At 53.4% G+C, this 27,360-nt stretch overlaps 1 protein-coding gene across 1 annotated transcript in view; it reads right to left on the reverse strand.

The window, feature by feature from the left end:
- Positions 1-27,360, reverse strand: part of LOC100073604 (tubulin-specific chaperone cofactor E-like protein) — a 123,007-nt gene that overhangs the window by 7,867 nt on the left and 87,780 nt on the right. The window contains exons 15-24 of the mRNA XM_029075157.2: positions 24,227-24,819; positions 22,697-23,270; positions 17,970-18,571; positions 12,876-13,437; positions 11,809-12,008; positions 10,039-10,422; positions 7,243-7,529; positions 4,727-5,007; positions 3,242-3,352; positions 1,656-1,858 (exon numbers count right to left, since the gene is read on the reverse strand). Coding sequence (XP_028930990.2) covers positions 1,656-1,858; positions 3,242-3,352; positions 4,727-5,007; positions 7,243-7,529; positions 10,039-10,422; positions 11,809-12,008; positions 12,876-13,437; positions 17,970-18,571; positions 22,697-23,270; positions 24,227-24,819 — 3,797 coding nt within the window. The remainder of the gene's footprint in view (positions 1-1,655; positions 1,859-3,241; positions 3,353-4,726; positions 5,008-7,242; positions 7,530-10,038; positions 10,423-11,808; positions 12,009-12,875; positions 13,438-17,969; positions 18,572-22,696; positions 23,271-24,226; positions 24,820-27,360) is intronic.

A 27,360-nucleotide genomic window follows, 5' to 3' on the forward strand; every position in this document is an offset into this window, starting at 1 on the left:
ACAATTGCCCGTTATGTGACCTTGGGCAAAGCGCTTAACTTCTTTGGCCCTCAGTCTCCTCATCTGTACAGTGGGGATTAAGTACCGACTCTCCCTCAATCGATCGTATTTATTGAGCGCTTACTGGGTGCAGAGTGCTGTACTGAGCACTTGGGAGAATACAATATAACAGAGTTGGCAGACACATTCCCTGCCCACCAGGTGCTTGCAATCTAGAGGGAGACGGATAGTAAAATAAATGACGGATATGTACTTAAGTGCTGCGGGGCTGAGGGTGGGGTGAATAAAGGGTTCAAATCCAAGTGCAAGAGTGATGCGGAAGGGAGAAGGAGTAGGGAAAATGAAGGCCTAGTTGGGGAAGGCCTCTTGGAGGAGATGTAATTTTAATAAGGCTTTGAAGGTTGGGAGAGTGGTGGTCTGCCATATATGAAGGGGAGGGAGTTCCAAGCTGGAAGCAGGACACAGATGAGGGGTCAGCAGCAAAATTTGCATTTTCCCTCCTACTTGGACTGTGAATCCCATGTGGGGAAGAGACTCTCACCAACTCAATTTTCCTGTAATAATAATAATAATGATGGTATTTGTTACGTGCTCACTACGTTCATTCATTCATTCAATCAATCATATTTATTGAGCACTCACTGGGTAATAAGCACTTGGGAGAGTACAATATAACAATAAACAGACACATTCCCTGCCTGCATCGTAACTTAGAGTCTAGAGGGGGAGATAGATGTTAATATAAATAAATAAATTACAGATATGTGCATAAGTGCCGTGGGGCTGGGAGGGGGGATGAATAAAGGAAGTAAGTCCGGGCGATGCAGAAGGGAGTGGGAGAAGAGGAATGGAGGGCTTAGTTAGGGAAGGCCTCTTGGAGGAGATGTGCCTTCAAAAAGGGTTTGAAGTGGGGGAGAGTAATTGCCTGTAGGATCTGAGGAGGGAAGGCATTCCAGAGGCAGGATGTGTCAAGCACTGTTCTAAACCCTGGGATAGATACAAGTTAATCTGGTAGGACACATTATTATATTATATTAATGTCTTATCTCCCCCTCTAGACGGTAAGCTCATTGTGGATAGTGAATGGGTCTATTTATTATTATATTGTACTATCCGAAGCACTTAGTACAGTGCTCTGCACACAGTAAGCACTGAGTAAATACGATTGACTGACTGACAGCCCCGTCGGCTCTCCGTTGAGATGAAGAGACAAGACCAACTCTCTACCTGCGGCATCGGAGTACAAAACCCACAGCAGATCAAGACACTAAGATGAGCTGGAGCTGAGCCTGGATACCGGAGACAAGATCTCTCCTCCCCAAGAGCCCGGGTTTGGTGTAGGCTGCCAATATGCAATGCGGAAATGAGAATGAAAGCCTGTAGGTACAAGATTGGATTGGCCCACACCCTGCAAGCCCGAATCTATGACGGACAGTCAAATAAAGCCAATTTTGGTGACATCGAACCTGACAAGGACTTGAACCGTTTCTGTCCCCGATATCTCTCCGAAGCCGGGCTCCTGCCCTGCTGTCCCCAAGAAGTCGACTTCAAGGCTGATTCACCTCCATGGGGCCGGGCGTTTGCCGAGACCAGAAGCTCTGCCTCTTCCGCCTCCCCACCGCCGCCCAGAGCCTTCTGGGAACCGGCCGTCTCACCTGAACGATGTTTCCACAGCTCTCTTTGGTGGTGTTGATCTGAAAGGAGATGAAATCCTCCCCCTCGATGCCATAGCAGCGTCTGTCGTTAACCCTCACTCCCTCTCGCTCGAAGCCGAGCTGAAAGAGCTTGCACTTGGATATGGACACCTCCATCTGGGCCGCCCTGCACGTCACTTCCACGTCAATGATGTCGTGTGAGTCTGTGGGAGAGAGTGGGTTGAACGGCCCGTTCCCTGGGAGTCGGGCTCACTTGGGCGGAAGGTGTGTGGGGTGGAGGGGCCGGAGGAAAGGGAGGGACAAATGTCTAGAATCGGGCCCTTCTCTAGAACGAGGCTCTCCTGAAAAGACTGGTGACCTTGATTCAGAGGCATTGACAATCAACCTTAACCTGGGCTGGGAGAGTTGGGTTTACCATTTCTTAAAAATGGTAAGAGAGCTGAACTGAAACCGGCACTGATGTAAATCTAGATCTACACACTGCTTACAGCCGTTGGCCTAGGAGGGATTAGATGCGATTATTTTGTCCCTACACCAGCTCAGCGTTGATTAAGGACGCTTCCCTCCGGCCTAGACTTTGGCACCATCTCAGATGTTGCCTTGTGGAAACTAAGCCTTCTGTCTGTCACACTCTGGTTGCCAACCTTTGTATCTACTCAGTGTTTCGATCTTGTCACTCCTTCAGATGACCTCTTACTCCCTCCCTCTTCCCTGCCAAGAACTCCCTGCTCTTCATAGTCCACAGACCACAGCTTTCCCCTTCTTCAAAGCCTCTCTGAGCTCACACCTCTTCCAGGAGGCCTTCCCTGCTTCATATCCCCCAAGGAGAATAAGTTCCCTGTCAGCAGGAAACACTTCCCTTGCTTGTTTTGCATTTCCCAAGCATAAAGACAGACTAACAGGCACCGGGAGAATAACCAAGAGACACCGCTGCCTGTTCAGACAGGGCTTTCTCACGGGGCCCGAATATCAAATCCCCTCCCACAGAGCCTTTCAGTCAATTAGGTTCGCCTCCACTAATGATGTTAAATTTAGCTTGGCCTGCGGAGCAGTCGCTCCTTCGATGCGGCCAGGCTACAGTGTGCTCGGGGGCTCCTCCCGTCCGCGACGGGGAACGGAACAGATTCTCGGCAAGATCGTCAGTGACTCCTGGGCCCACAGTCAGCAAAGCACTCTTTCCCCAACCCTTGGAGAAAGCGCAGAGAGGAGCAGGACCTGGGGTTTTCACAACTTCCGTTGGCTCCTTGGGACTGGAGACAAGAGTCTCTGACTTGACCGAATCCTCGGAGCAGCCCCCCACCCGCCGCCACTGAGGAGCTTTCTTTCTCAGAGACCCCAAGGAAGACTCCACTCCAAGGCCCCAGGACTCAGACTCTCTGGCTTTCTCTGACACCACCGTCCCTTCCAGTCAGCTGAAGGAGAGAAACCGGCAATATTTGCCTGTTGTTGGCTCGGGGAAGGTGGAAAGGTGATTTTAACCTGCTGGGGAGAGGGTCTGGCTGCCTGAGGCCAGGGGGAGATTCCCCCTCATCATCCGGGTCAAGGGCCTCCTCAGGCAAGCCAGGGCAAAGATGGCTGCCACTCACTGTTCCAGTAGGGTGGAGGCTCGATGCAGCCGCACAGCTCTCCACCGTTGTCCAGCTCGCAGGTGCGGTTGGGACAGTCAGCCCCTAAGCAGGGATCTTCAACCACTCCTGCTAAAAGGGAAAATCATCATAATAATAATTGTGGTATTTGTTAAGCGCTCGTTAGGTATTAAGCACAGCGCTGGGGTAGATCAAGATAATCAGGTCCCACAGGGAGCTCACAGTCTCGGTAGGAGAATGGGTATTGAAACCCCATTTTGTAGGTGAGACCCCCCAAGGATGACTCCATTCCGAGGCCCCAGGCGCCTCGGACGCTTTGGCTTTTTCTGACGCTGCCATGCCCTTTGGTCAGCGTCTTATAAGAAAGTGGCATTAGGTGGAATTGGGATATACCAACTTGCCCAAGTGCTTAGTACAGTGGTCTGCGCACAGTAAGCGTTCAATAAATATCATTAATTGATTGATAGCTCAATTGTAAGCATGCTGTAAGTTCATTATGGGCAGGGAACATGTCTACCGACTTTATTATATATGTCTACCAGCTCTCCCAAGGGCTTAGTACAGTGCTAGGCACCTAATCAGCATCAACAATAATAATAATAATTACGGTATTTGTTAAGCACTGAATATGTGCCAGGCACTGTACTAAGTGCCGCAGTGGGTACAAGCAAACTGGGTTGGACACAGTCCCTGTCCCAAATGGAGCTCACAGTCTCCATGCCCATTTTACAGATGAGGTAACTAAGGCCCAGAGAATATTAATAATCCCTTTTTTTTTTTTTACGATTAGACTATAAACCCATCAAAGGACAGGAACTGTATCTGTTGCTGATTTGCACATTCCAAGTGCTTAGTACAGTGCTCTGCATATAGTAAGCGCTCCATAAATACTATTGAATGAATAATTATGGTATTTGTTAAGTGCTTACTATGTGCCAAGCACTGTTCAGAGCGCTAGGGTAGATACAAGGTCATCAGGTTGTCCCACGTGGAGCTCAGAGTCTTAATCCCCATTTTACAGATGAGGTAACTGAGGCTCAGAGAAGTGAAGTGATGTGCCCAAGGGCACACAGCAGACAAGTGTCAGAGGCAGGATTAGAACCCATGTCTTCTTACTCCCAGGCCCGTGCTCTATTCACTATGCCACGCTGCTTCCCATTGATTGATTGATTAATGGAAGTCCTTAGAGGCTGCTTGTCCAGTTCCTCCAGATGAGTTTAACCCCCTCGGGAAAATTCACTAGTATTTATTGAGCGCTATGTGCAGGGCACTGTACTAAGCGCTTGGAATGTACAAATCAGTGACAGATAGAGACAGTCCATGCCCTTTGACGGGCGGCCACCATGCCCCATCCACACCCCTGCCCCGCCCAGCCGACGACGACCGAGGATACCCTCCCCCCTCACCCAACCTGGGGCAGTCCACCCCGCCTCCCAACCCGTGTGCCCAGGGAGGGAGGCCAGAGAGTGGAGAGAGGTCTCTTACAGCAATTCTCCTTGTCTATCCACTCGGTGCTGAGGATCCTGAAGGAGCGGCAGGCTTCCCCATAGGCCGCCAGGGAGCCACACAGCTGGAATTTTGGCTGGTTGTAGCAGCCGTCCAGGAAGCAGGATTCATAGAAGGGGAGGGGATCCAGGATCCCGTAGCAGGGCTGGAAAAACCCCTTCATGTCGGTCAGTTTCAGACAGTAGCCGTCACCCTGCATCTTCTGAATGTGCACGTTGTCGCAGGTGGCCGCGTACTGGGAGTATTGCAGCTCGTTGCAGCTGTGGGGAGAGGCGGTGAAGGTAATAATGATAATGATAATAACGGTACTTGTTAAGCGCTTACTATACGCCAAACACTGTTTCAAGTGCCGGGGTAGGAACCAGATAATCAGGTTAGACACAGTCCCTGGCCCACATGGGGCTCACACTCTTAATCCCCATTTTACAGATGAGGTAACCGAGGCCCAGAGGAGTGAAGTGACTTGCCCAAGGTCACACAGCACATATGTGTCAGAACTGGGATTAGAACCCAGGTCCTTCTAAATCCCAAGCCTGTACTCTACCCACTAAACCATGCCGCTTCTCGAAGGTGGTCAGCGTGGTCGTCCCTGCCCGTCAATTAGCTAGGGGGAGGTGGGTGTGAGGACCACTTGTGCAGGGTCCTGCCGGTCGGTGGAGAGGGGGGCCTAGACCATGGTCCTATCCCACCCCCAACCCCGGGGGGCAGGGCCACGCGACTGGAACTGATGGAATCCGAGAGCTAAGAAGATCCCCAGAGGTCATCTGATCCATCCCTCTACCTCGGCACGGGAGCGAACCCCTTCCTCCCCAGATGGACTGCTCTGACACTGGCACAGGGGCACCTTCTTGTTATAATTATAATTATTGTTGTTGATGTTGTATTTATGCGCTTATTACGTGTCAAGCGCCGTTCTCAGTACAGGGGTAGATACAAGTTCATCAGGTTGGACACAGTCCCTGTCGCATGTGGAGCTCAAATTCTAAGTACAAGGGAGACTGGTATTTAATCCCCATTTTACAGCTGGTGAAACTGAGGCCCAGAGAAGTGAAGTGACTTGCCCAAGATCATACTGCAAGCAACTGATGGAGCCGGGATTAGAACACAGGACTTCTGACTCCCAGGCCTGAGTTCTTCTGTGAGCCCGTCACTGGGCAGGGATTGTCTCTATCTGTTGCCAAATTGTACATTCCAAGTGTTTAGTACAGCGCTCTGCACATAGTAAGCACTCAGTAAATACTACTGAATGGTCACATTACTTCTCTTTTTTTCTCTGTGGCGCGTCATTCATTCGATAGTATTTATTGAGTGCTTACTATGTGCAGAGCACTGTACTAAGTGCTTGGAATGTACAATTTGACAACAGATAGAGACAGTCCCTGCCCAACTTGTTAAGCCTTAGTATGTGCCAGGCATACTAAGTACAAGGGTGGCTAACAAGCAAATTGAGTTGTACACAGTCTCTGCCCCACGTGGGGCTCACATCTTTATCCTCATTTTACAGATGAGGTAACTGAGGCACAGAGAAGTGAAGTGACTTGCCCAAGGTCACACGGCAGACAAGTGGCGGAACCAGGATCAGAACCCAGGTCCTTCTGACTCCCAGGCCCGTGCTATATCCACTAGGCCATGCCGCTTCTCTCCTGAATGAATGACACCCCAGTGCCCTACTTTTAACCTCAATCTAAATGTGACAGCAAAGGGACTTCTAGTCTCAGGGTCCAGAATCTGTCCCGTGTCTCGACTGCACCTGGCCTGCTAAATTGGCCAAAACTGAGAAACGGGGCTCTCAAATCCTGCCAGCAGAGGAAGGGCAGCACTTTTGAGGGAGTGCATTCCCATTCACGGGCCCTGGGAAACACCTGCCGTGAGCCTATATGGATGTGTCACTGCCCCTCACCATGGACCCCCCTCCTATCTCACCTCTCTACTCTCCTATTGCAACCCAGCCTGCACACTTTGCTCCACTAATGGTAACCTTCTCACTATGCCTCCAACTCGCCCATCTCACCCCCTCCCCCTTGCCCACGAACTGCCTCTGGCCTGGAACGTCCTCCCTCCTCAAATCCAACGGTTACTCTCCCCCTCTTCAAAGCCTTATTGAAGGCACATCTCCTCCAGAAGGCCTTCCCTGGCCAAGTCCCCGCTTTCCTCTTCTCCCACTCCCTTCTGCATCACCCTGACCTGCTCCCTCTGTTCCTCCCCCCGCTCCCGGCCCCACAGCAATTTTGTACACATCTGTAATTTTTTTATATTAATGTCTGTCTTCCCCTCTCTAGACTGTAAGCTCATTGTTGGCAAGGAATATACCTGTGTATTGTCATACCGTATTCACCCAGACACTTAGTATAGTGCTTTGCAAACAGAAGCGCACAATCAATATGACTGAACGAATGAATGCCCCTCCCCGAGCGCCTGGATAAGTCTGGACCATTCAGTGCGGGGCGGCAACAGGGCCGTTCTGTCTTGGGCAGTGCCCGCCCCCTGCCCCTCACCTCTTCTGCATGCCATTGGTCTTCCAGCTCTGAGCCAGCACCACGCTGCTCACCACTGGCTTGCCCCGCAGTGTCACGAAGTCATCGGTTAAGTCCCCGTTGAAGTTGCCACAGAGACCGCACACTTTGTTCTGCAGCCGCTCGCTGATGCTGATCTTGATGACATTGAAGCCGTTGTAGTGAATCTGGATATCGGGGCTCGTGTCGATCACCAGAAAGCCCTCGCTGCTGTAGATCTTGGTGGCCAGGCCCGTCACGAAGGGGACGTTCACTTGGGTCCCGTTCACCTGTTAGGGGAGAGAGGGGAGGAAGGCGAGAGGCCGAGGAGCCCGGGAGCTGCTCGGAAGCTCGAGGGGAGCAGGGCGAGAGGAGTAGGAGAAACCAGCCTCCTGTGAACGGCTGGATTCTGTGCAGAGGTTTTCCCCGGGTAAGCCCATTTCAGAAAAATGAAATCCCGGCTCTGTGTTAAGAGTCAGAAGGCACCGCGGCAAGATCTGGCTTCATTACTGGGTTTATCGCCTCCCCGTGTCTAATGTTCAACCTGAAAAGTCCCTCCAGAGAGCCAATAGCCGCAATATTTCTTGCCTTCGTCATCTTCTTGCTTCTAACATCTTCCTTCCCCGGCTCCCAGGAAAGTCTCTTAACAAGACCTCTCGATTTACACAATAAATTGTTTTCCTTGGTTACGAGGAGCATTTTGGAGTCCCCGAACGAAGGCTTTCGGTGACAAACAGGCACCCTGCTCCCTGGACTGCGTTCTAACAAGGCAGCGGCCACACAGCTCAAATTGCCGAAAGAAGTGGAGATGAAAGAAAAAATCCACCGCCGCCGGTGTGGCTTGCAGTAAAGTCAATAATAGTAATAATAACTATGGAACTTGTAAGGTCTTATTATGTGCCAAGCACTATTCTTAGCGCCGGGGTAGATACAAGTTAATCAGGTTGGACACGGGCCCTGTCCCACCTGGGGCTCACAGTCTTAATCCCCGTTTTACAGATGAGGGAACCGAGGCACAAAGAAGTGAAGTGACTTGTCCAAGGTCACACAACAGACGCAATGCCGGTATTAGAACCCAGGTCCTTTTGATTCCCAGGCCCATGCTCTATCCACTAGTTCATGCTGCTTCTCTAACTTAAAAAAAATCTTGAAATCACATATGTTTTCACCAGAGTTTGCAAAATTCAGTCAGGCCCACTGGACCACAAGCTCCTTGTGGGCAGGAAATATGTCTACCAACTCTGTTTCAGTGTTCTCCTCCAAGCATTTAATCCACTGCTCCGCATATACAGCAAGTGCTCAATAGATACCATTAATTGATTGATGACTATGTCGCTTGTGCCCGAGCCTCAGAGCAAGACCTGAGGCCAGTTTGGATTTTGGGACAATCCCCAAATTCCAGGCAGGAAGCTGACTGCTCCAACAGTTCTTTACATAGCCATCCGGTTCGACTGGAAGCTCCTCGAGGACAGGGACATCTGTCCAATGACCTGGAGCTGTCTTGCACATACCAGTGGATCACAGAAAATACTTTTTGTGGTTACGCTCTCCTCCAACTCCCTTGGGGAGCGCACACACTCTCTCTGCCTAATGCTCTCATGTATTTACCTTTAAACTCTGTTGCTTCCTCCCGGCTGTAATTTATTTTAATGTTTGCCTCCCCTGTGGGCAGGGATCATGTCTACAGACTCTTCTGTACTCTCTCAAGCACTAAGAACAGCGGTCTACACACAGTAAGTGCTTGATAAATGCCACTGATTAGTGGATATCTTATGTACCCTATTGCTCTCCCTTGTCCTAAGGATTTAAGTGTCTACCTCCCCTGATGGAATTCAAATTCCTTGAGAATAGGGGTAATTTTTTCTAATTATTTTGTAATACCTACGGGTTCTGCCAACAGAAGATGCTCAGTAAATATTGATTGATAGGTCAGCTGACCTGGGAGATTTGTCCTACCCCTCATGATTAAGGCTAAATGCACCACAGTCCTCTAGACTCTAAGTTTGTTGTGGGCAGGGAATGTATCTGTTATGTGTTGTGTTATACTCTCCCAAGTGCTTAGTACAGTGTTCTGCACACAGTGAGCACTCAATAAATACAATTAATTGACTGATTGACCTAGACAAAATGCACCTTCCCTTTTCTCTAAGCACCATCTCTCCTCTTCACCCCTCTGAAGGTTCAGGCAGGTGAGGAAAGAAGGTAGGGAGACAGGGGGCAGGTAGATGGGTGTGTGGGTAGACAGTCAGACAGGCAGGTAAGCGGGCAGGAGGGCGGGCAAATAGACAAGCAGACTGGTGGGCTGGCAGACAGTTGGGTGGGCAGATAGATGGGCAGATGGGTGAGTGGGCAGACGGGTAGGCAGACAGATGGATGGGGAGGCAAGGAGGTGGGCAAGGAGGCAGGCAGACACGAAGGCGGATAGGCAGGCAGATTGGCAGGAGGATGAGTGGGCAGACAGGTAGGCAGACAGTTGGGGAGGTGGACAAGGAGGCAGGCAGACAGACAGAAATGCAGGCAGGTGGGCAGATGGAGGAGTGGGCAGATAGGTAGGCAGGCAGACAGAGAGACAGGCAGATAGGCAGGTGGGCAGACAGATGGGTGAGTGGGCAGACAGGTAGGCAGACAGATGGACGGTTTAGGCAAGGAGGTTGACGAGGAGGCAGACAGGTAGACGGACACATGGGCAGGCCGGCGGGCAGATGAGCAGATGGGAGGGCAGAGGGGCAGGCGGGCACGCAGGTCGGTCGACCGACGCGCGAGCAGGCAAGGAGGGGGACGGGTGGACAGGCTCCCTACCTTGACGGTGTTGCGATCACTGATGAGGATCTGCTCTTCGTTGATGTAGAAGTAGACGGGGGAGATGATGGTGAGGTTGGGGGCGGACCACTTGTCGAAGTTGATGATGAGCTGGAAGGAGATGTCGGGCAGCTTCTGGCAGATGGTGGAGAGGACGAAGGCGCAGTTGGCGGGAAAGCGGAGGAAGGCGCCGTCGAAGGTACGGAAGACGCCACCGCCGGCCGCCAGGCAGAAGGGGGTCCTGGTGCTGAAGCAGCCGCGAACCCCGTGACGCAGGGCGCACTCCTCGCCCGACTTGCACTGCCGTGGGTCGCACTGGATCAGGTTGCGCCGGAAGCAGCGGCAGCGCCGGGTGCAGTCGCTGTTCCAGAACAGCTGCTGGGGCTGCAAGGCACCCGGCCGGGGGTCGGGGGTCAGGGGTCGGGCAGCAGGCCCAGTCCAGCCGGCCTGACCACCGCGAGGGGGTCGCCACGGCTCCCCGCCTCTGCCCGGGACAGCACGGTGCCGCCCCCCACCCCCAGAGAGGCTCCCAAGGGCTCAGGAGAGGCCCCGGGGAACGTCCCCTCCCCTGGCTGCCACCTAGCCCATTCATTCATTCATTCATGCGATCGTATTTATTAATAATAATAATTATGGTATTTGTTAAGTGCTTACTTATGTGCCAGGCACTATTCTAAGCATGGGGTGGATACAAGCAAATCAGGTTGGAAACAATCCCTGTCCCACGTGGGGCTCACAGCCTCGATCTCCATTTTACAGACGAGGGAACTGAGGCACAGAGAAGTGAAGTGACTTTCCCGTGGTCACACAGCAGACAAGTGGTGCTTATTGTGTGCAGAGCACCGTAATAAATACATGGGAGAGTAAAATATAACAATCTCCTGCCCCCTACCTCAAAACCCTACACTTTCAGGAGTCAGTGGCCGTGACTCCTGATCCTTCTCTGCTTCTTTCCCCGCTGGGCCTGGCGGGTCGCGGTGGGGGAGGTGTAAGGCTGCTGGGGACAAGGCCTTGGGCTCAGAGACCGCATTCCTCGCCGTGAGCACCCCCCTCCCCGAAGCTGGGGATGTGGAGTGGGCTGGGGCTCCACCCAGCCAAGGGACGTGGTGGAAGTTCTCTCCAGACTTCTCGCTAAGAAGTTAGCTGATGCAACCGCTTGTGGGAGGAAAAAAGCAAACCAGCAAATACCCTCCTCCCCACGGAGAGCTGGGCGGCAGGGCCAGGGCAGGGCTGGACCCTCCTTGCCCGGCCAGATCAGACCAGAAGGGAGGCAGATCCCAGAATGGGCTGAAGGACCTGCGTACATGAGGAGGGTCCAGAGAGGGACAGAGTCTGGTAGGAAAAGTTCAGAGGAGAAAGCTTCCACACTGACTCCAGTTTTCCCCTAATTTTCCCTTTCTTCCTCCGGCAGCACCTCTGCAGGCTCTGGCCCCACACGGAGCTTGACAACCTCTTTGCAGAACAGCTAGGACTGAGGAGAAGCAGCAAGGCCTAATGGATAGAGCACAGACCTAGTGACTCAGAAGGACCCGAGTTCTAATTCCAGCCCCGCCACTTGTCTGCGGTGTGACTTTGGGCCAGTTACTTCTCTTCCCAGTGCCTCACTTCTCTCATCTGTAAAATGGGATGAAAACTGTGAACCCCCACATGGGACCAACTTGATTAGCTTGTATCTACCCCAGAGTTTAGTACAGTGCTTGGCCCATAACAGATACCATGAAAGAAAAAAGAAGAGAGAGAGAGTTGGGGGCGGGGGGCGGTCTCCCCAACCTCGTAGTATTTTCCATCGGCGTAGCAGCCGCAGCTGTGGGGCAGGATGCAGGTCTTGCCGTTTAAGACGTAGCCGGGGTCGCACTGGCAGCCCTCCACGCAGTAGTGGTTGCAGTCGCTCTTGAGGCGGATGGCGGCGCAGCGGGGCTGACAGACGCTCACGCAGCTCTCGTAGTGGCTGTTGGGCGGGCAGGACACGGCTGCAAGCGGGGAATGAGGTAACTGAGGCACAGATTGGTGATTTGCCCGAGGTCAAACAGCAGACACGTGGTGGAACCAGGATTAGAATCCAGGTCCTCCTGACTCCCAATCCCAGGCTCCATTCTCCTTCCCACACTGTGAGCCCCACGCAGGACAGGAGCAGTGTTCGATCTAACCGATCTGTCTCTACTCCAGAGCTTACAACAGCATTTGATGGTTTGAAGTCAAACACTTAAATGCCAGAAGCGCTTAACAAATTATTATTATTATCAAGGGCTGTCAAGTCATTTCCGATTCACCGCGACTCTATGGATGTATTTTCTCCAGAATGTCTTGTCTTCTGCCATAATCCGTAACCTCGCTTAATGGTTCTTCCTTTATCTTCGTTATGGTTTCTATCCTAGCCGCTGGCCTGCCTCTTCCACATTTTCCCTGCACTTTTCATGCTCTCCTATGAATTTACACTTTACTGTGGCGGGAAGGTTCGCGTACTCCAATGAAGCTTAGAGCTATGCCATTGAGATATTCTCCCTAGGGTTACCCGTAACGGAAAGGTCTAAGCTGAAGCGTCAAAGTTGATTCACCTGTGCTGAGCAGCAGCGGCAGGGGAAAGAGGCATAGGTGGATGATCAAATGATCAAAATGTTGATCAAGGCAACGTCAGAGACTCAAGCTTTCACTGCGCGGAATAAGGCAACGGTAAACCGCTTCTGTATTTTTACTAAGAAAACTCTACGGACACGCCTACCAGAACGCTTAACGAATATCATCAAAAAAAAGAGAAGGGGGCTCCAGCGGGGTTGGTCGGAGATAGACCACGGGTGGCCCGAGGCCAGTGGAAGGTGGTGCGGGGCGGGGAGGCTTACCGCAGGACGTGTAGTTCCTCCAGCCGCTCACCGCGATCCCCTGGGTCTGGCACGCGCTGGCATAGTTCTGCAGCCAGCCGCAGGCCGTGGGCACGGCGCCCCCGTCGATGCAGGAGTCGAAGAGGCAGTTTTTGTAGAAGAAGGCCGGGTGCACCTTGCTGTGGCACTTGGCGAAGCCGCCGTTCTGGTTGGGGATGAGGCCGCAGAGCTGCTGGACCCTGGAGAAGCCCTCCACCCTGGTGCAGGACGGGCAGCGGTCCCCGCAGCCCACCTGGCAGAGGGGGTCCCTCCTCACCCAGCTCTGCCCGAACTCGGCCACGCTGGAGGCCAGCAGGCCGGCGGGCGTCTCCAGGTCGTCGTCGGGGTCGCCGTTGTAACGGCCGCAGAGGCCGACGGTGCCGTTCTGCAGGCTGCGCGGGATGGTCACCGACAGGAACGTCTTCCAGTCGAAGACCACCTTCAGCCCGAAGTCCGTTTCTACTACGACGTGGAAGCCGAAAGCGAAGATGTTCATCTTGCCCTGGGCCAGCTTCAGGGGCAGATACAGGCGTTCGTGGTTCACCTGCGGGGACAGGGAGCGGGTGGTGAGCCGAGAAGGGCCCCCGAGGGCCCTCGCCCTGTCCCCGAGAAGGCGGTCGGCGGAGTCCTCCTTCAGATCCAACTCGGTTTCCCTGGTTTCGGTCATGTCATTCATTCATTCAATCATATTTACTGAGCGCTTCCTATATGCAGAGAACTGTACTAAGCGCTTGGGAGAGTACCCCACAGCACTTGTGTACAAATGTACATATTTATAATTCTGTTCATTTATACTAATGATGTGTATATGTCTTTAATTCTATTTATCTGTATTGATGCTACTGATGCCTGTTTACTTGTCTTGAAGCCTGTCTTCCCCCTTCTAGACTGTGAGTCCATTGTGGGCAGGGAATGTCTCTACTTGTTGCTGAATTGTACTTTCCAAGCACTTAGTACAGTACTCGACACACAGTAAGTGCTCAATAAATACGACTGAATCAATTCATTCATTCACTCAATGGTATTTATTGAGCACTTACTATGTGCAGACCACTGGACTAAGCGCTTGGAATGTACAAATCGGCAACAGATAGAGATGGTCCCCGCCCTTTGACGGGCTTACGGTCTAATCGGGGGAGACGGGCAGACAAGAACAATGGCAATAAATAGAGTCGAGGGGAAGAACATAGTAAAACAATGGCAAATAAATAGAATCAGGGTGATGTACATCTCATTAACAAAATAAATAGGGTAATAAAAATATATACAATTGAGCAGACCAGTACAGTGCTGAGGGGAGAGGAAGGGAAAGGGGGAGGAGCAGAGGGAAAGAGGGGAAAAGAGGGCTTAGCTGAGGGGAGGTGAAGGGGGGGTAGAGGGGGAGCAGAGGGAGCAGAGGGAAAAGGGGAAGCTCAGTCTGGGAAGGCCTCTTGGAGGAGGTGAACTCTAAGTAGGGCTTTGAAGAGGGGAAGAGAATGAGTTTGGCGGAGGTGAGGAGGGAGGGGGTTCCGGGACCGCGGGAGGACGTGGCCCAGGGGGTCGAATGAATGAATGAATACAAGATAACAAAAAACAGACACATTCCCTGCCCACAATTAGCTAACAGGGCACAGCTGCTGGGAGTTCAGATTTGTTCTTTTTTCTAGTCTGTTAGGTCACATTTCCTTCAAGAGGCCTTCCCTGATTAAGCCCTCGTTCCCCTGGTGCGATCTCCCTTCTGCATGGTCTAGGTACCTGGATCTGCGACCTTTGGACGTTTGTACTCACCCCACCCCCAACCCCACAGCACTTATATACTTACCTTTAAATGATATATTATAAATTACTTATTTGTCTATCTCCCCCTCTAGACTTCAAGCTCGTTACGGTCAGGGAACGTGTCTGCCAATTCTGTTGTATTGGACTCTCCCGAGTGCTTACTGCAGTGCTCTGCACTTGGTAAATGCTCAAGAGGGAAGCATTGTGGTTTAGTGGAGAGAACACAGGCCTGAGAGACAGAGGACCTGGGATCTAATCTCCGTTCTAGCAACTGCTCTGCCATTCACTAGCTCTGTGATCTTAATCAAGTCACTTAACTCCTCCGTGCCTCAGTTTCCTCAAGTGTACAACGGGGATTCAATACCCGTTCTCCCTAATTAGACGCTGAGCCCCATGTGGTCCAGGGATTGGGTCCGACCTAATTGACTTGTATCTACCCCAGAGCCTACAACAGTGCTTGACATATAGTAAGTGCTTAATAAGTTCCATGAAAAAACCCCACCAAACAATGAATATCATTGCTTGACTGACTGATCGTTAGTTTAGCAAACACCTTTTCTGGGATGTATATAATGCCGCACTCTTGGAAGGTCAAAATGGCTTCTAAAGATGGCAGAAGGGAGTACAGCTGTAGGTTCTGAGCAAGAACCTGTACAGGAGAACTCTGAGACGGCCTGGATGAGTCCCAACTCTCTACCTGGGGGGACGGGGGCGGCCGGGGGGCGACGGCCTCTGTGGCTTGCAAGGGACTTGGGCATCCTCGGGGGAAGGCTAACATTAGTGCTCATGGTTCAGCCCCGGGAAGCCCCCAGAACTCTTCCCCAAATCCTTCGACCTCTTAGTCACCTTGTATTGAAGGCAAAGGGAAGAGTTGTGACCTAGTGGATAGAACAAGGGCCTGGGAGGCAGAAGAACCTGGGTTCTAATCCCGGATTTGCCATTTGTCTGCGGTATGACTTTGGGCAAGTTACTTCACTTCTCTGTGCCTCAGTTACCTCATCTGTAAAATGGGGATTAAGACTATCAGCCTAATGTTGGACTGTGTCCAACCCAGTTACCTTGTAACTACCCCAGCATTTAGTACAGTGTCTGGCACATAGTAAGCATTTAACAGATACCACAGTTATTATTATTATTATCATTAACCCCCATTTTACAGATGAGGGAACTGAGGCCCAGAGAAGTGAAGTGATTTGTCCAAGAAGTTCACCCAGCAGACATATGGCAGAACTGGGATTAGAACCCATGTCCTCTGACTTCCAGGCTCGTACTCATTCCACTGGGCCACGTTGCTTCTGAACATTGTTCCTGGTGCATGAGCTCAATCCAGTCTCCTAATTCCATTCTGATTCCATTGTTTTTTCCCACTACCGTACCCATCCAGGCTCTACCCAAAGCTACTGCCCTTCCAAAAATCTCTTTAGAGTAGCAGCTGAAATCTACGAATGCCGGAAGATGGGAATGGTGGAATTAGACAGACGAACGGGAGAGGGTCAGAACGCTGAGGAGTAGCGTGGTTTAGTGGAAAGAGCACGGGCTTGGGAGTCAGAGGTTGTGGGTTCTAATCCCGCTCTGCCACTTATTACCTGTGTGATTTTGGGCAAGTCACTTAACTTCTCTGTGCCTCAGTTTACCCCATCTATAAAATGGCGATTGAGACTGTGAGTCCCAAGTGGGACAACCTGATTACCTTGTATCCATCCCAGTGCTTAGAACAGGGCTTGTCAAATAGTAAGTGCTAAACAAGTACCATTATTATTATTTTTTTTTTAGAACAACACTTAATTGGCACCAGGGCTTGTTTGGGCTCAGCCCCTCCAACTCGGGGGTGGATGGTTTATAGACCCGGCACAAAATAAGCTCTGTTCCTACCCTTCTTTCTCTGTCTCTGGGCTGGACCGGGCATAGCTCTGACACCTCTGGGCTGGGCCATTCTTAACCCTGGCACCTCTGGGCTAGATTGTTCAGCGTGGCTCAGTGGAAAGAGCACGGGCTTTGGAGTCAGAGTTCATGGGTTCGAATCCCAGCTCGGCCACTTGTCAGCTGTGTGACTTTGGGCAAGTCACTTAACTTATCTGTGCCTCAGTTACCTCATCTGTAAAATGGGGATTAAGACTGTGAGCCCCACATGGGACAACCTGATTCCCCTGTGTCTACCCCAGTGCTTAGAACAGTGCTCGGCACGTAGTAAGCACTTAACAAGTACCAACATTATTATTAATTATTATTAACCTTACCGTCTCCAGGCTGGATCGTTCATAGCCCTGGCACCTCTGGGCTAGGTCATTCTTAGTCCTAGCATCTCTGGGCTGGGCTGTTTATAGTCTTGGTGCTTTTAGGCCGGGCCATTCATTTATAAACCCAAAAATACCATTGGAGTTTTAGATTGGTAAACACAAGTGGAAGCCTGTTATAAACAACGAACACATGTCGTACTATAGCAGGAATCCGCTCTTTCAAGTAAGTTTGTTATGACTATCCGTGGCAGTATTATTGCCATTATAATGACACTAACATTGCCGGACTTTCAAAGCTGTTACAAATTTAAACTGTAAAATTACATAAACAACCGTTTGAGTCCCAGCGCCTTAATGAATACAGGGTTAGAGAGCCGCCCTGGAAGGTGGGTGTTGCATTTAATCTGGGTGGTATGAGTCCTCTGGGGGAGCCCCCCTCTCCAACACCCCAATCTGCACCAACCCAAGGGCCACGCCTAAGCACTTAGGCATTTTATTCCCATTCTCGGGACTGATTAAATGTTCAATTATTTATTCAGTTACTTCATCCTGACATGGTTTACACTGCCGCCATGCAATCCTTCTTTTTCCTCCGATTTGCAAATCTTGTCATATGCCCCCCCAAAATGATCAACTCCTCGAGGTTAGGGAATAGGCACTTTGTGTCTCCTGGATGCTCCCGAGGGTTCAGGACGAGGTGCTTGGCGCTCAGTGAGTGCTCGATAAGTCTCCAGCCTGGCCCCGCCTTATTGTTAGAAGCAGAATGCCTAGTGGGTAGAGCACGGCCCTGGGAGTCAGAAGGACCTGGGTTCTAATCCCAACGCTGCCACTTGTCTGTTGGGTGACCTTAGGCAAGTCAGTTCGCTTCTCCGGGCCTCAGTTCCCTCATCTGTTAAATGGGGATTAATACTGTCAGCCCCATGTGGGACAGGGACCGCGTCCAATCTGATTAGCTGGCATCCCCCCCCCCAGTGCTTAGAACAGCGCTCGGCACATAGTAAGCACTTAAAAAATCCATCATCATCATCATCCTCACCATCCTCCTCACCCTACCACCGGGCTCCACTTCTGTGCCACTTACCATCACCGTGTGCTTATAGGCCCGGTGGATCACCACGCTGTAGCCGAACACGGCCACGTCCACCTGCTTGACCCACAGAGCCAACGACGGGTCCCGGTCCTCGTTCCTGGCCGTGACGGTGAACTCGGGGAAGGGGTCCGAGCCTCGCCGGTGCACGGTGGTGCACAGGACCAGCGGGCAGCTGGTCTGGAAGTCGAAGGGGAAGCCATCGAAGGTCAGGTAGTGGCCGTAGCCGGAGACGACGCAGGAGGCGTCGGTGCGGGCCCGGCAGTAGTAGAGGCCGCGCTGCTCCATGCAGTACTCGTCGTCCCGGCAGGGAACGCTCTCGCAGTGGACGCTGTTGTCCGTCCCGTTGCAGTAGCAGAAGAGCTGGCAGTCAAGGTCCACCCAGAAGGTCTGGTCGGTGGAGAGCCGGTGGCCCTCGAAGATGCAGCCGCAGTCGCGGCGGGGGACGCACCGGTCATCCAGGAGGGCGAAGCCGTCGTCGCAGCGGCAGCCCTCGGTACAGGCCTCCTCGCAGACGGGGCCGACGCCCAGGGTCTCGCAGGTCTCCACGCACGCCACGCACTCCTCGAAGTGGCTGTTCTCAGGGCAGGCGAGAGCTGGAGCCACCAACGAGGACACGGACTCGGCAGCTGCCCGAGGTCTCCGGCCCCTCCTTCTAGCCCCCCGCATCAAATCCCGTCCCTCCCCTCCCTCTACAGGGCCCTGAATCGCGCCTGCCCGGCCCCAGAAGAAATCGGACGGCCGCCAGGGTCCGGGTGGCTAATCCCGGCTCCCCGACGTGTCTGCTGTGTGACCCTGGGTAAGTCAGCTAACCCTAACCCTCCAGGCTATAAGCTCGCTGTGGGCAGGGAATGTGTCTGTATAGTGTTGGATTGTACTCTCCCAAGCGCTTAGTACAGTGGTCTGCACACAGTAAGTGTTCAATAAATACGATTGAATGAACTTTTCTGTGCCTCAGTTTCCTCAGCTGTAAAATGGAGATTCAATCCTCGTTCTCCCTCTTTACTTAGACTGTGAGCCCCATGTGGGACAGGGACTGCATCTGACCTGATTAACTTGTATTTGCCCCAACTGGGGCTTAGAATGGTGCTTGACATATAGTAAGCATTTAATTAATACCATTAAATGAGGATCCTGAGGCCCAGAGAGGTTGAGCTACTCTTCTGAGGTCACGGAGTGAGGCAGGGACCAAACTGGGGACAAGGCCACAAATCCCCACTGGACTGGGGCTGCTTATCTGCCTTATCCAAGTCCCATCCTCTCCACCCACCCTCCCACAAGATCTTGTCTTTCGGCCTTTACCAGGGCCTGACTCTGAACAATCACCTCTCTGCGGGGGGTGGTTCCTGGCAGTCAGAGGCCCTGTGTTCTAATCCTAGCTCCACCACTTATCCACTATGTAACCTTGGGCAAGTCATTTAACTGATGTATGCCTAAGTTCCCTGGGGAGTCAAACATTCTACTTAGGCTGTGAGCCCTAGGAGGGATCTGACTATCTTCTACTGTCCCCTGTGCTTAGCATACAGTACTTAGCACATAGTAAGCACTTAAATGCCGCAATCATTACCACCACCACAATATCACCATCATTATTATTATTGTTATTATGGTGTGAAGGATGGCCTGCAGACATGAGCCACCCAGCCAACTTGGCCTGGCCCATACATCCCCGCCTCATGTCCCGCTGCCGCGGGACTCATCCGTTCATTCAATTGTATTTATTGAGCACTTACTGTGTGCAGAGCACTGTACTAAGCGCTTGGGAGAGTACTGTACAACCATAAACACATTCCCTGCCCACAACCAACTTACAATCTAGAGGACAAGGAGGGTCTCATGTGTTCTTTTTCCAGAACCTCTCAAGTCTTCCTCAATCTGAACTGGCGGCAGGGGATGCAAAGGGTCGGTCAGTTCTGGGGGTCCTCCGTCTTCGGCCTCAGAGTCGGAACCGTACCCGGCTCGGTCTGCGGCCAGATTCGAACTTGCAAACCCCCAGCCTTCTCCCAGCCACCTACCCTCCCTCCTGTCCTCGTGGAGGGCTAATTCAGCGCCGATGAAGTACATGGCATGGAGGGGCTTTCACATTTATCTCTGAGTTATGAATGTTCTAACATCCACTGCAGGTTTATGGGGCTAGCAAATAACATTACTTATTCAAATGACTCTCAGTTTATGACTTATTGTGTTGTCTGAACCCGTCCGCAAGTCTGGAAAGCCCAGACACAGGGTAATAAAACTCCCCGTGGCTCCCGAAATGCTTCTGTAAAATTACTTAATTGGGCAGCCTCTGTCTCTGCCAGCCAGGGGGCTGGTTGAAAGTGTGGGTACGCAGGCAGCGGCCGGACCCCCAACTTCACGTTCCCAATTGGCAGCTGCCACCCGGGCCACCCGACTGGGACGGGACTGACCCCATCCAATCCCAAAGGGGCTGGAGGGAGAGAGAGCGGCCCTGCCCAATTCCCCGAGGGTACCGATGAAGGTGTGGTCGGCCGGAGGGTGACTGATGGGTCGCCAGTGGTCCCTACCCCTCCCCGCACCCACAGAGTGGGCTGCCCGTGGCGCCTGGCGCCCTGCATGGCTTCACCTCTCCAGGTTTCTACTCGCCCAACCTTTCTGGACTGGACCGTGCCCTCCTGGTTGGCTGCCCCAGTAGAGTCTAGTCACTCAGCTGGGTTAGGCCACCTGCTCAAGGCTTCATCCTGACAATCTCTAAATAATCTCCTCTACACCACTGCAGGGGTTTCCGCCGATCAGCAGCCCGCTGCTCCCAGGTGGGGGGGATGGAGAGAGGACCAGAGAAGAACAGCCGGGGAACCAATGACCAGATCCAGGCTCTGAGGTCAGCCCTCCCGCCTCTCTTGCCCCCAGCTTCCTTCTCCTCCTCTGTCATCTGCCCTCTCCGGCTGTTGCCGCAGTCTTGTCAATCCCGTCCCCTCACAGCCCACTCCCGGTTGTCTGGGACGGCTACGGCACAGTGGCCACGACAGGGAAGGGGATCTTCTGGAATAGTTGCAGTGTAGTCCAGCCTGGAATTACTATGAGCCAGGCACTGTTCTAAGTGCTGGGGTGGATACAAAGTAATTGTGTTGGACATAGTCCCTGTCCTGCATGGGGCTCACACTCTTAATCCTCATTTTACAGATAAGGGAACTGAGGCACAGAGAAGTTAAATGACTTGCCCAAGGTCACACAGCACACAGGTGACAGAGCTGGAATTAGAAACCAGATCCTCTGACTCCCAGTCCCATGCTCTATCCACTAGGCTATTCTGGCATTTTGGTGTGGAAGAAATCTTCAAGGGACTGAGGTCTACAGGTCATTTCTCCTCTCCGCCCGCCTTTCCGGACTCAGACCCTGAAAACCCAACCCAGCCCGGCCCCCAGTCACATCCAAGACCTTAGCAGCAGAGGCACCCTGGCTGAAACACAGCGCCTGTCTTTCCTCGTAACCCTCAGAGAACCCGGGATCGGCTACTGACGGGGGAAAGGTGGCCCTGTGGGTTTACTCTGATTACCGCTGGCACTAGCACCACCCTGTTTACAGGCACCCATAGCTTTTGGGGCGGGCAAAGCCCCGGAAACATCTCCGGGCTATTGTCCTGCCTGCCCTGGGGAGTAGGGCTATTTGGTCCAGACAGGGCCACCTGGGCTTGTCAGATCCTTTCTGACAGAAATGAGGCAGTTTCTAAGAGGGGAGTCTGCTCCTCCAGAATCTCTACAAAGGTCCCAATCCATGAGGAGGAGCGGCTGGGCCTAGTGGAAAGAGTCCGGGCCTGGGAGTCAGGAGACCTGGATTTTAATTCTGCCCCTTCCCCTTACCTGCTGGGTGACCTTGGCCAAGTCACTTAACTTCTCTGGGCCTCGGTTTCCTCATCTGTAAAATGGAGATTAAATCCCTGTCCTCTCCACCACTTAGACCGTGTCCAATCTAATTGTCTCATATCTACCCCAGAACTTAGAAGTCAGTCGGTCAGCTTATTTATTGAGCACTTACTGCTTGCAGAGCACTGTACTAAGCACTTAGGAGAGTGTTTGGCAAGCAGCATGGCTTAGCGGAAAGAGCACGGGCTTGGGAATCAGAGGTCGTGCGTTCTGATCCCGGCTCCACCACTTAGCTGTGTGAATTTGGACGAGTCATTTAACTTTTCTGTGCTTCGGTTACCTCATCTGTAAAATGGGGAGTAAAGACCGTGAGCCCCCGTGGGACAACCTGATTATTTTGTATCGAGCCCAGTGCTTAGAACAGTGCTTGGCACCTAGTAAGCACTTAACAAATACCATCATTATTATTTTTATTATATAGTAAGGAGTACATGGGGATGAGAAAACTGTTCCCCCTCCATGCGGGGCAGGGGCTATCTCTGACCTGATTATCTTTTATCTACTTCAGGGCTTAGCATAGTGCTTGGACCCCAGCAAGCGCTTCACAGATACGACGATTATTGTCAAAATTATAATAATCACAAAATTATAATAATCATTATTATTTTGACAAATACTACGATGTCTCTCCCTAGGGCACTGAGAACTCCCTAGGTCACAGCTAGGATCCAGTCAGCAGAAGGGCCAGGGATGACGGGTCTCTGGGGAAGCCCGGGAGGGGAGCGCAGAGGGTCCTCGGGGGCCGTCGGCCTCCGAGCCGACCCCTTCCTGGTCTTCATCATTGTCAACGTCATCTCCCCGTCCCCCAACTGCTCCCTCCCCACCCCAACCCCCACTTACGGCAGAAATCCAGCGTCCGCCAGGGCCCGACCTCCACGTCGGCATTCCTGCAGGCGCTGGAGTAGCGGGCGATCGAGTCGCACAGCTCCGACTGGTTGCCCCCGCTCTGGCACAGACGGAAGAGGCACGTCCGGTAGTAGGCGGTCACGTTGACCACGCCGTGGCACTCCAGGAAGGAGCTGTTGAAGGGGTCGTTGAGGAGGCCGCACTTGGTCCGGCTGCGGTAGAACTTGAGCAGCTCCGAGTCGTTGTTGCAGGCCTTGAGCAGGTCCCCGCACTCCCCGTTGCAGATCTCCTCGAACGTGGTCCAGCTGTCCAGGAACACGGCCAGGTTGTCCGTGCACCTGCCGCTGGGTAAGCAGAACTCATCGCTGCTGTTGCCGTTGAAGAAGCCGCACAGCCCCAGCGTGCAGTTGAAGTAGGCGGTGGACAGGCGGATGTGGAGCAGTCCCAAGTCCGAGTACTGGACGCCGACCACGCCCCGGGACTCCACCGTGGTGCTGTTCTGGACCCGGCGGATCTCCAACCTCCCGGACGGGTGGAAGTAGGGCAAGTCCACCTCCTCCCCGTTCACCTGCGGGGCCGGACGACACCGTCAGTCCGCTCCCGGCCGGCGGGGCCGGGGTCGGAAATGTAGACCGGTACCACCGCTCCCCCGGCCCTGTCCAGGCCTGATGGCCGAGCTCGACCGGTCTCCTGCAGTGTTTCACTCTGACACCCCACCCCGATCGTGTCAGAGACCCTGTTTGCGTGGCTTTGGAAGCTGGGCCACACCTACTGACCGGAGGGAGCTTCCTGGATGAGGCGGGCTGGGAGGAAAGCAGCCAGGTTGGCCTGGAATGCCCTCCCTCCTCATTATCTGATAGACGATCACTCTCCCCCCCACCCACCGTTCAAAGCTTTATTGAAGGCGCATCTCCTCCTAGAAGCTTTCTGTCACTAAGCCCTCCTTTCCTTTTTTCCCTCGCCCTTCTGCGTTGCCCTAACTTTCTCCCTTCATTCATCCTCCCTCCCAGCCTCACAGCACTTATAGATATATCCGTAATTTATTTAATGTCCTTCTCCCACTCTAGACTGTAAGTTCATCGTAGGCAGGGAATGTGTCCGTTTACTGTTATACTGTACTCTCCCCAGCACTTAGTGTAGTGTTCCACACACAGTAAACACGACCGACTAACGGGGGGCTCGCTCATGGCACTGCCTCTGGAACCCAGGAGAACCCTGGTGACCCACCAGCACCCCAGCCATGCCGGCTTCTCTCCCCACCCTCACCCCAGCTCGGAGCCGGAACCCCAATCTCTCCTCTTCCCGGGACCCGGACTCCCCACCTCTCCAGTCGTTGGCCATCACGGCCGTCAGAGGAGAAGTCTGGTTGCCCCCGGCCCTCTCCCGCCCCCTCCCCGCCCCCCCAGTCCGGCTCCGGGCTGGGCGGAGGCCACACGGCCCACTCTCCCAAGCGCTTAGTACAGTGCCCTGCACACAATAAACGCCCAATAGATACGACCGACCGACCCCAGGGAGGCTGCTCACCGTGACCTCCGACGCGCCGACCCCTCCGACCTTGACCTCCTGGTCGGCCACCTGGATCCGCAGGCCCCGGAGCCAGGCGGGGCCCGCGTCGGGCCTCTTCTTGTTAATGTCGATCTCCAGGTAGTCCGGCCGCTCGGGGCAGGTTTTCAGCAGGGTGTAGGAGTACTCGGAGGGGAAGGCGTAGGCGACCCCGTCGAAGGTGTGGAGCACCTGGTTCTGGCTGAGCAGGCACAGGGTCTCCCGCTTGGGGAAGCAACCGAGGACGCCCTCCTCCACCGAGCAGATCTCCTCTTCCCGGCAGCTGCCGCCGGCGCAGGCCGCCTCCCCACCCTCCTCGCAGCGGCACCGCACGGTGCAGTCGGCCGTGGCCCAGAAGACCTCACCCACGGCGTGGTAGCGGCCGCCCACGTCGCAGCCGCAGAGGTGCAGCGGGACGCACTGGTCCGCGCTGAGGACGAAGCCCTCGTTGCACTCGCAGCCCTCGGTGCAGGGGGTCGTGCAGGACAGCGAGGCCGTCAGGTCGGCGCACGTGTCCGGGCAGCTGCTCGTGCACACGGAGTAGTGGCTGAAGGCGGGACACCGCACGGCCCACTCTGGCCAGGGGGACACGGGGAGGGGAGACACCACGTCAGAGAGGCCCCGCGGAACCCGGGACCCCAACGGGCTTTCGGTGGGAAAGGGCGTCTGGGGGACCGCGACCGACGGCTTTCTCTGAGCCCCTCTTCGGGCTACACTCCCCCTTACTGCGTACCGCTCACAACCCAGACGAATGCCAGACTCCCACATAGCCATTATTCAAACTGGTTCAAACAAGCCTGGCCTCCTAACGCAGTCCCTCGGGATTACGGCGCTCTTAGATTACAGGACTGGGGCTTCTCTCCCGGGGCTAAGGGGCCAGATTCTGTTGTTATAAAGAAATGATAATCCACCCAGTGGGGAGGAGGAAGAATTAAATTGCAGCGGGATAAATTTCCCAAGAGGGAGACTTCCCTGACAGGGAGGGATTAGGAGACCCCTGGAATGGGCAGTGAGAGGAGCTTCCCCACGGCTATTTAAAACTAGCCCTGATAAGACAGGAGACTGGACTAGATGACCCGCAGATGACCTGTAGTAATACTAGTAGTAATAGTAAGCATGGTATTTATTAAGTGCTTATTCCCTCACCCTCCCCCTGGGTAGAGTCCATGGCACAGTGTGGTGGGGGGTTTTTTGTTTGTTTTGTTGTTAAGTGCTTACTATGTGCAAAGCACTGTTCTAAACGCTGGGGGATATAAGATGATCAGGTTGTCCCACGTGAGGCTCACAGTTTTAATCCCCATTTGACAGATGAGGTCACTGAGGCCCAGTGAAGTGACCTGCCCAAGGTCACACAGCTGACTAGCGGCGGAGCCGGGATTAGAACCCGTGATCTCTGACTCCCTAGCCCGCGCTCTTTCCACAATGAGCCACGCTGCTGTGTGGGCACACAAGTCCCCTGGGCAATGTCCCACTCCAATCTCCACCATCTCCCCACCCGCCCGGCTGAGGGGAGCACCCGACCTCAAGGGACTGAAGTGCCGCCGCTGAAGGGCCTGAGGGAGCTGAGGGGCTTGAAGACATCTCATGCGGTTTAGGATTTAAAGAGAGAGAATGGGACTTGCCCAAGATTAGCCCCAGATGCAGCCCCCTGGACCTCCCACCTCCTCCAATCCTGGCATTCCAGGGAGAAGCAGGAGACAGCATCCACGGGTCGCATCGGGGACCCGTCAGCCGGTAGGAAACGCATCCTCCACGGGAAGGGTCCCGGGGGAAGAAGGAGGAGAGCCAGGGTGACCGATCAGAGCTGGGCAGTCTGCTTGCAGCCTGCCTGGCTGGAAATCCCCTGGGTGAATCCCGAGTTCTGACTACCTCATTATCCTCCCTAAGGAGGCATGGACCCTGGGAGCAGAATTACTGTGTCCAGACTGCCTTTCCTGTGGTTCCCAGCATACCAGGGGGAGACCATACTGGGGGAAGAGGAGGTGCTGGAGACTAGCTGGGAAATCCAAGAGATTCCTCAGCGAGGCCCAAGATCCAGGTTTCACTGCTGCGGGTGGTTTTGGTTGGCCCTGGGGCAAGGACTAAATTTATTCTTGTGGACCCCCTGGGGCAAGCAGGTCACTCCAGCACTCAGTACAGTGCTCTGAACACAGTAGGAGCTTAAGAAATACTATTATTACTTCTCCTTCTCAGAAAATCAGCGTTCTCCTGTCTGAAAAGAATTAGGGGGCCGGGAGGGGGGTTGAATTAGATTACAAACAGTAGTTAGAGAAGCAGCATGGCTCAGTGGAAAGAGCATGGGCTCGGGAGTCAGAGGTCATGGGTTCAAATCCCGGCTCTGCCCTTTGTCAGCTGTGTGACTGTGGGCAAGTCCCTCAACTTCTCTGTGCCTCAGTTACCTCAACTGTAAAATGGTGACTAAGACTGTGAGCCCCACGTGGGACAACCTGATTACCCTGTATCTACCCCAGTGCTTAGAACAGTGCTCTGCACATAGTAAGCGCTTAACAAATACCAACGTTATTATTATTAGTAGTAGTAGTAGGGGTGCTTGGGAAAGTACAAAATGCAATTCTGCACTCAAGAAGTTTAATAATAATAATAATGTTGGTATTTGTTAAGCGCTTACTGTGTGCAGAGCACTGTTCTAAGCGCTGGGGTAGACACAGGGGAATCAGGTTACCCTGTAATGACACTCCCAATCCTTGAAGACAAGGATTGTGTCTTTTTCCTCTGTTGAACTGTCCACGCACTCCCCGTGCTCTGCACACAGTAGACGCTCAAAACGTATTCCCGGCGGACCGATCGACTGTCGTTCGTCCAATGGGCTCATCCTGACGCCCGGGAGAAAGGCGTCAGAAGACAGGCTGGAACCCCGAAGTCTGATGAAGATGATGACTTCGGATTCCCTCTGAGGGATGGGATTTGTGCCCCCAAGGGCCCGCACCTCAGTGGCTCTCCTGTCAGCCCCCTCTCCCTCAGAAAAAGCCCGCTGGGCCCCCCCTCCCTGAGTGGCTGGTCCATCCCCCAGCTCCTCCATCTCCAGCCCCGGAAATCCCATCAAACATCCCCTCGTTCTCAGGACGGGAGGCGGGGGAGGGAGAGCTCAGTTTACA

Source organism: Ornithorhynchus anatinus, chromosome 11 (assembly GCF_004115215.2).
Source record: "Ornithorhynchus anatinus isolate Pmale09 chromosome 11, mOrnAna1.pri.v4, whole genome shotgun sequence".
NCBI classification, from domain to species: Eukaryota; Metazoa; Chordata; class Mammalia; order Monotremata; family Ornithorhynchidae; genus Ornithorhynchus; species Ornithorhynchus anatinus.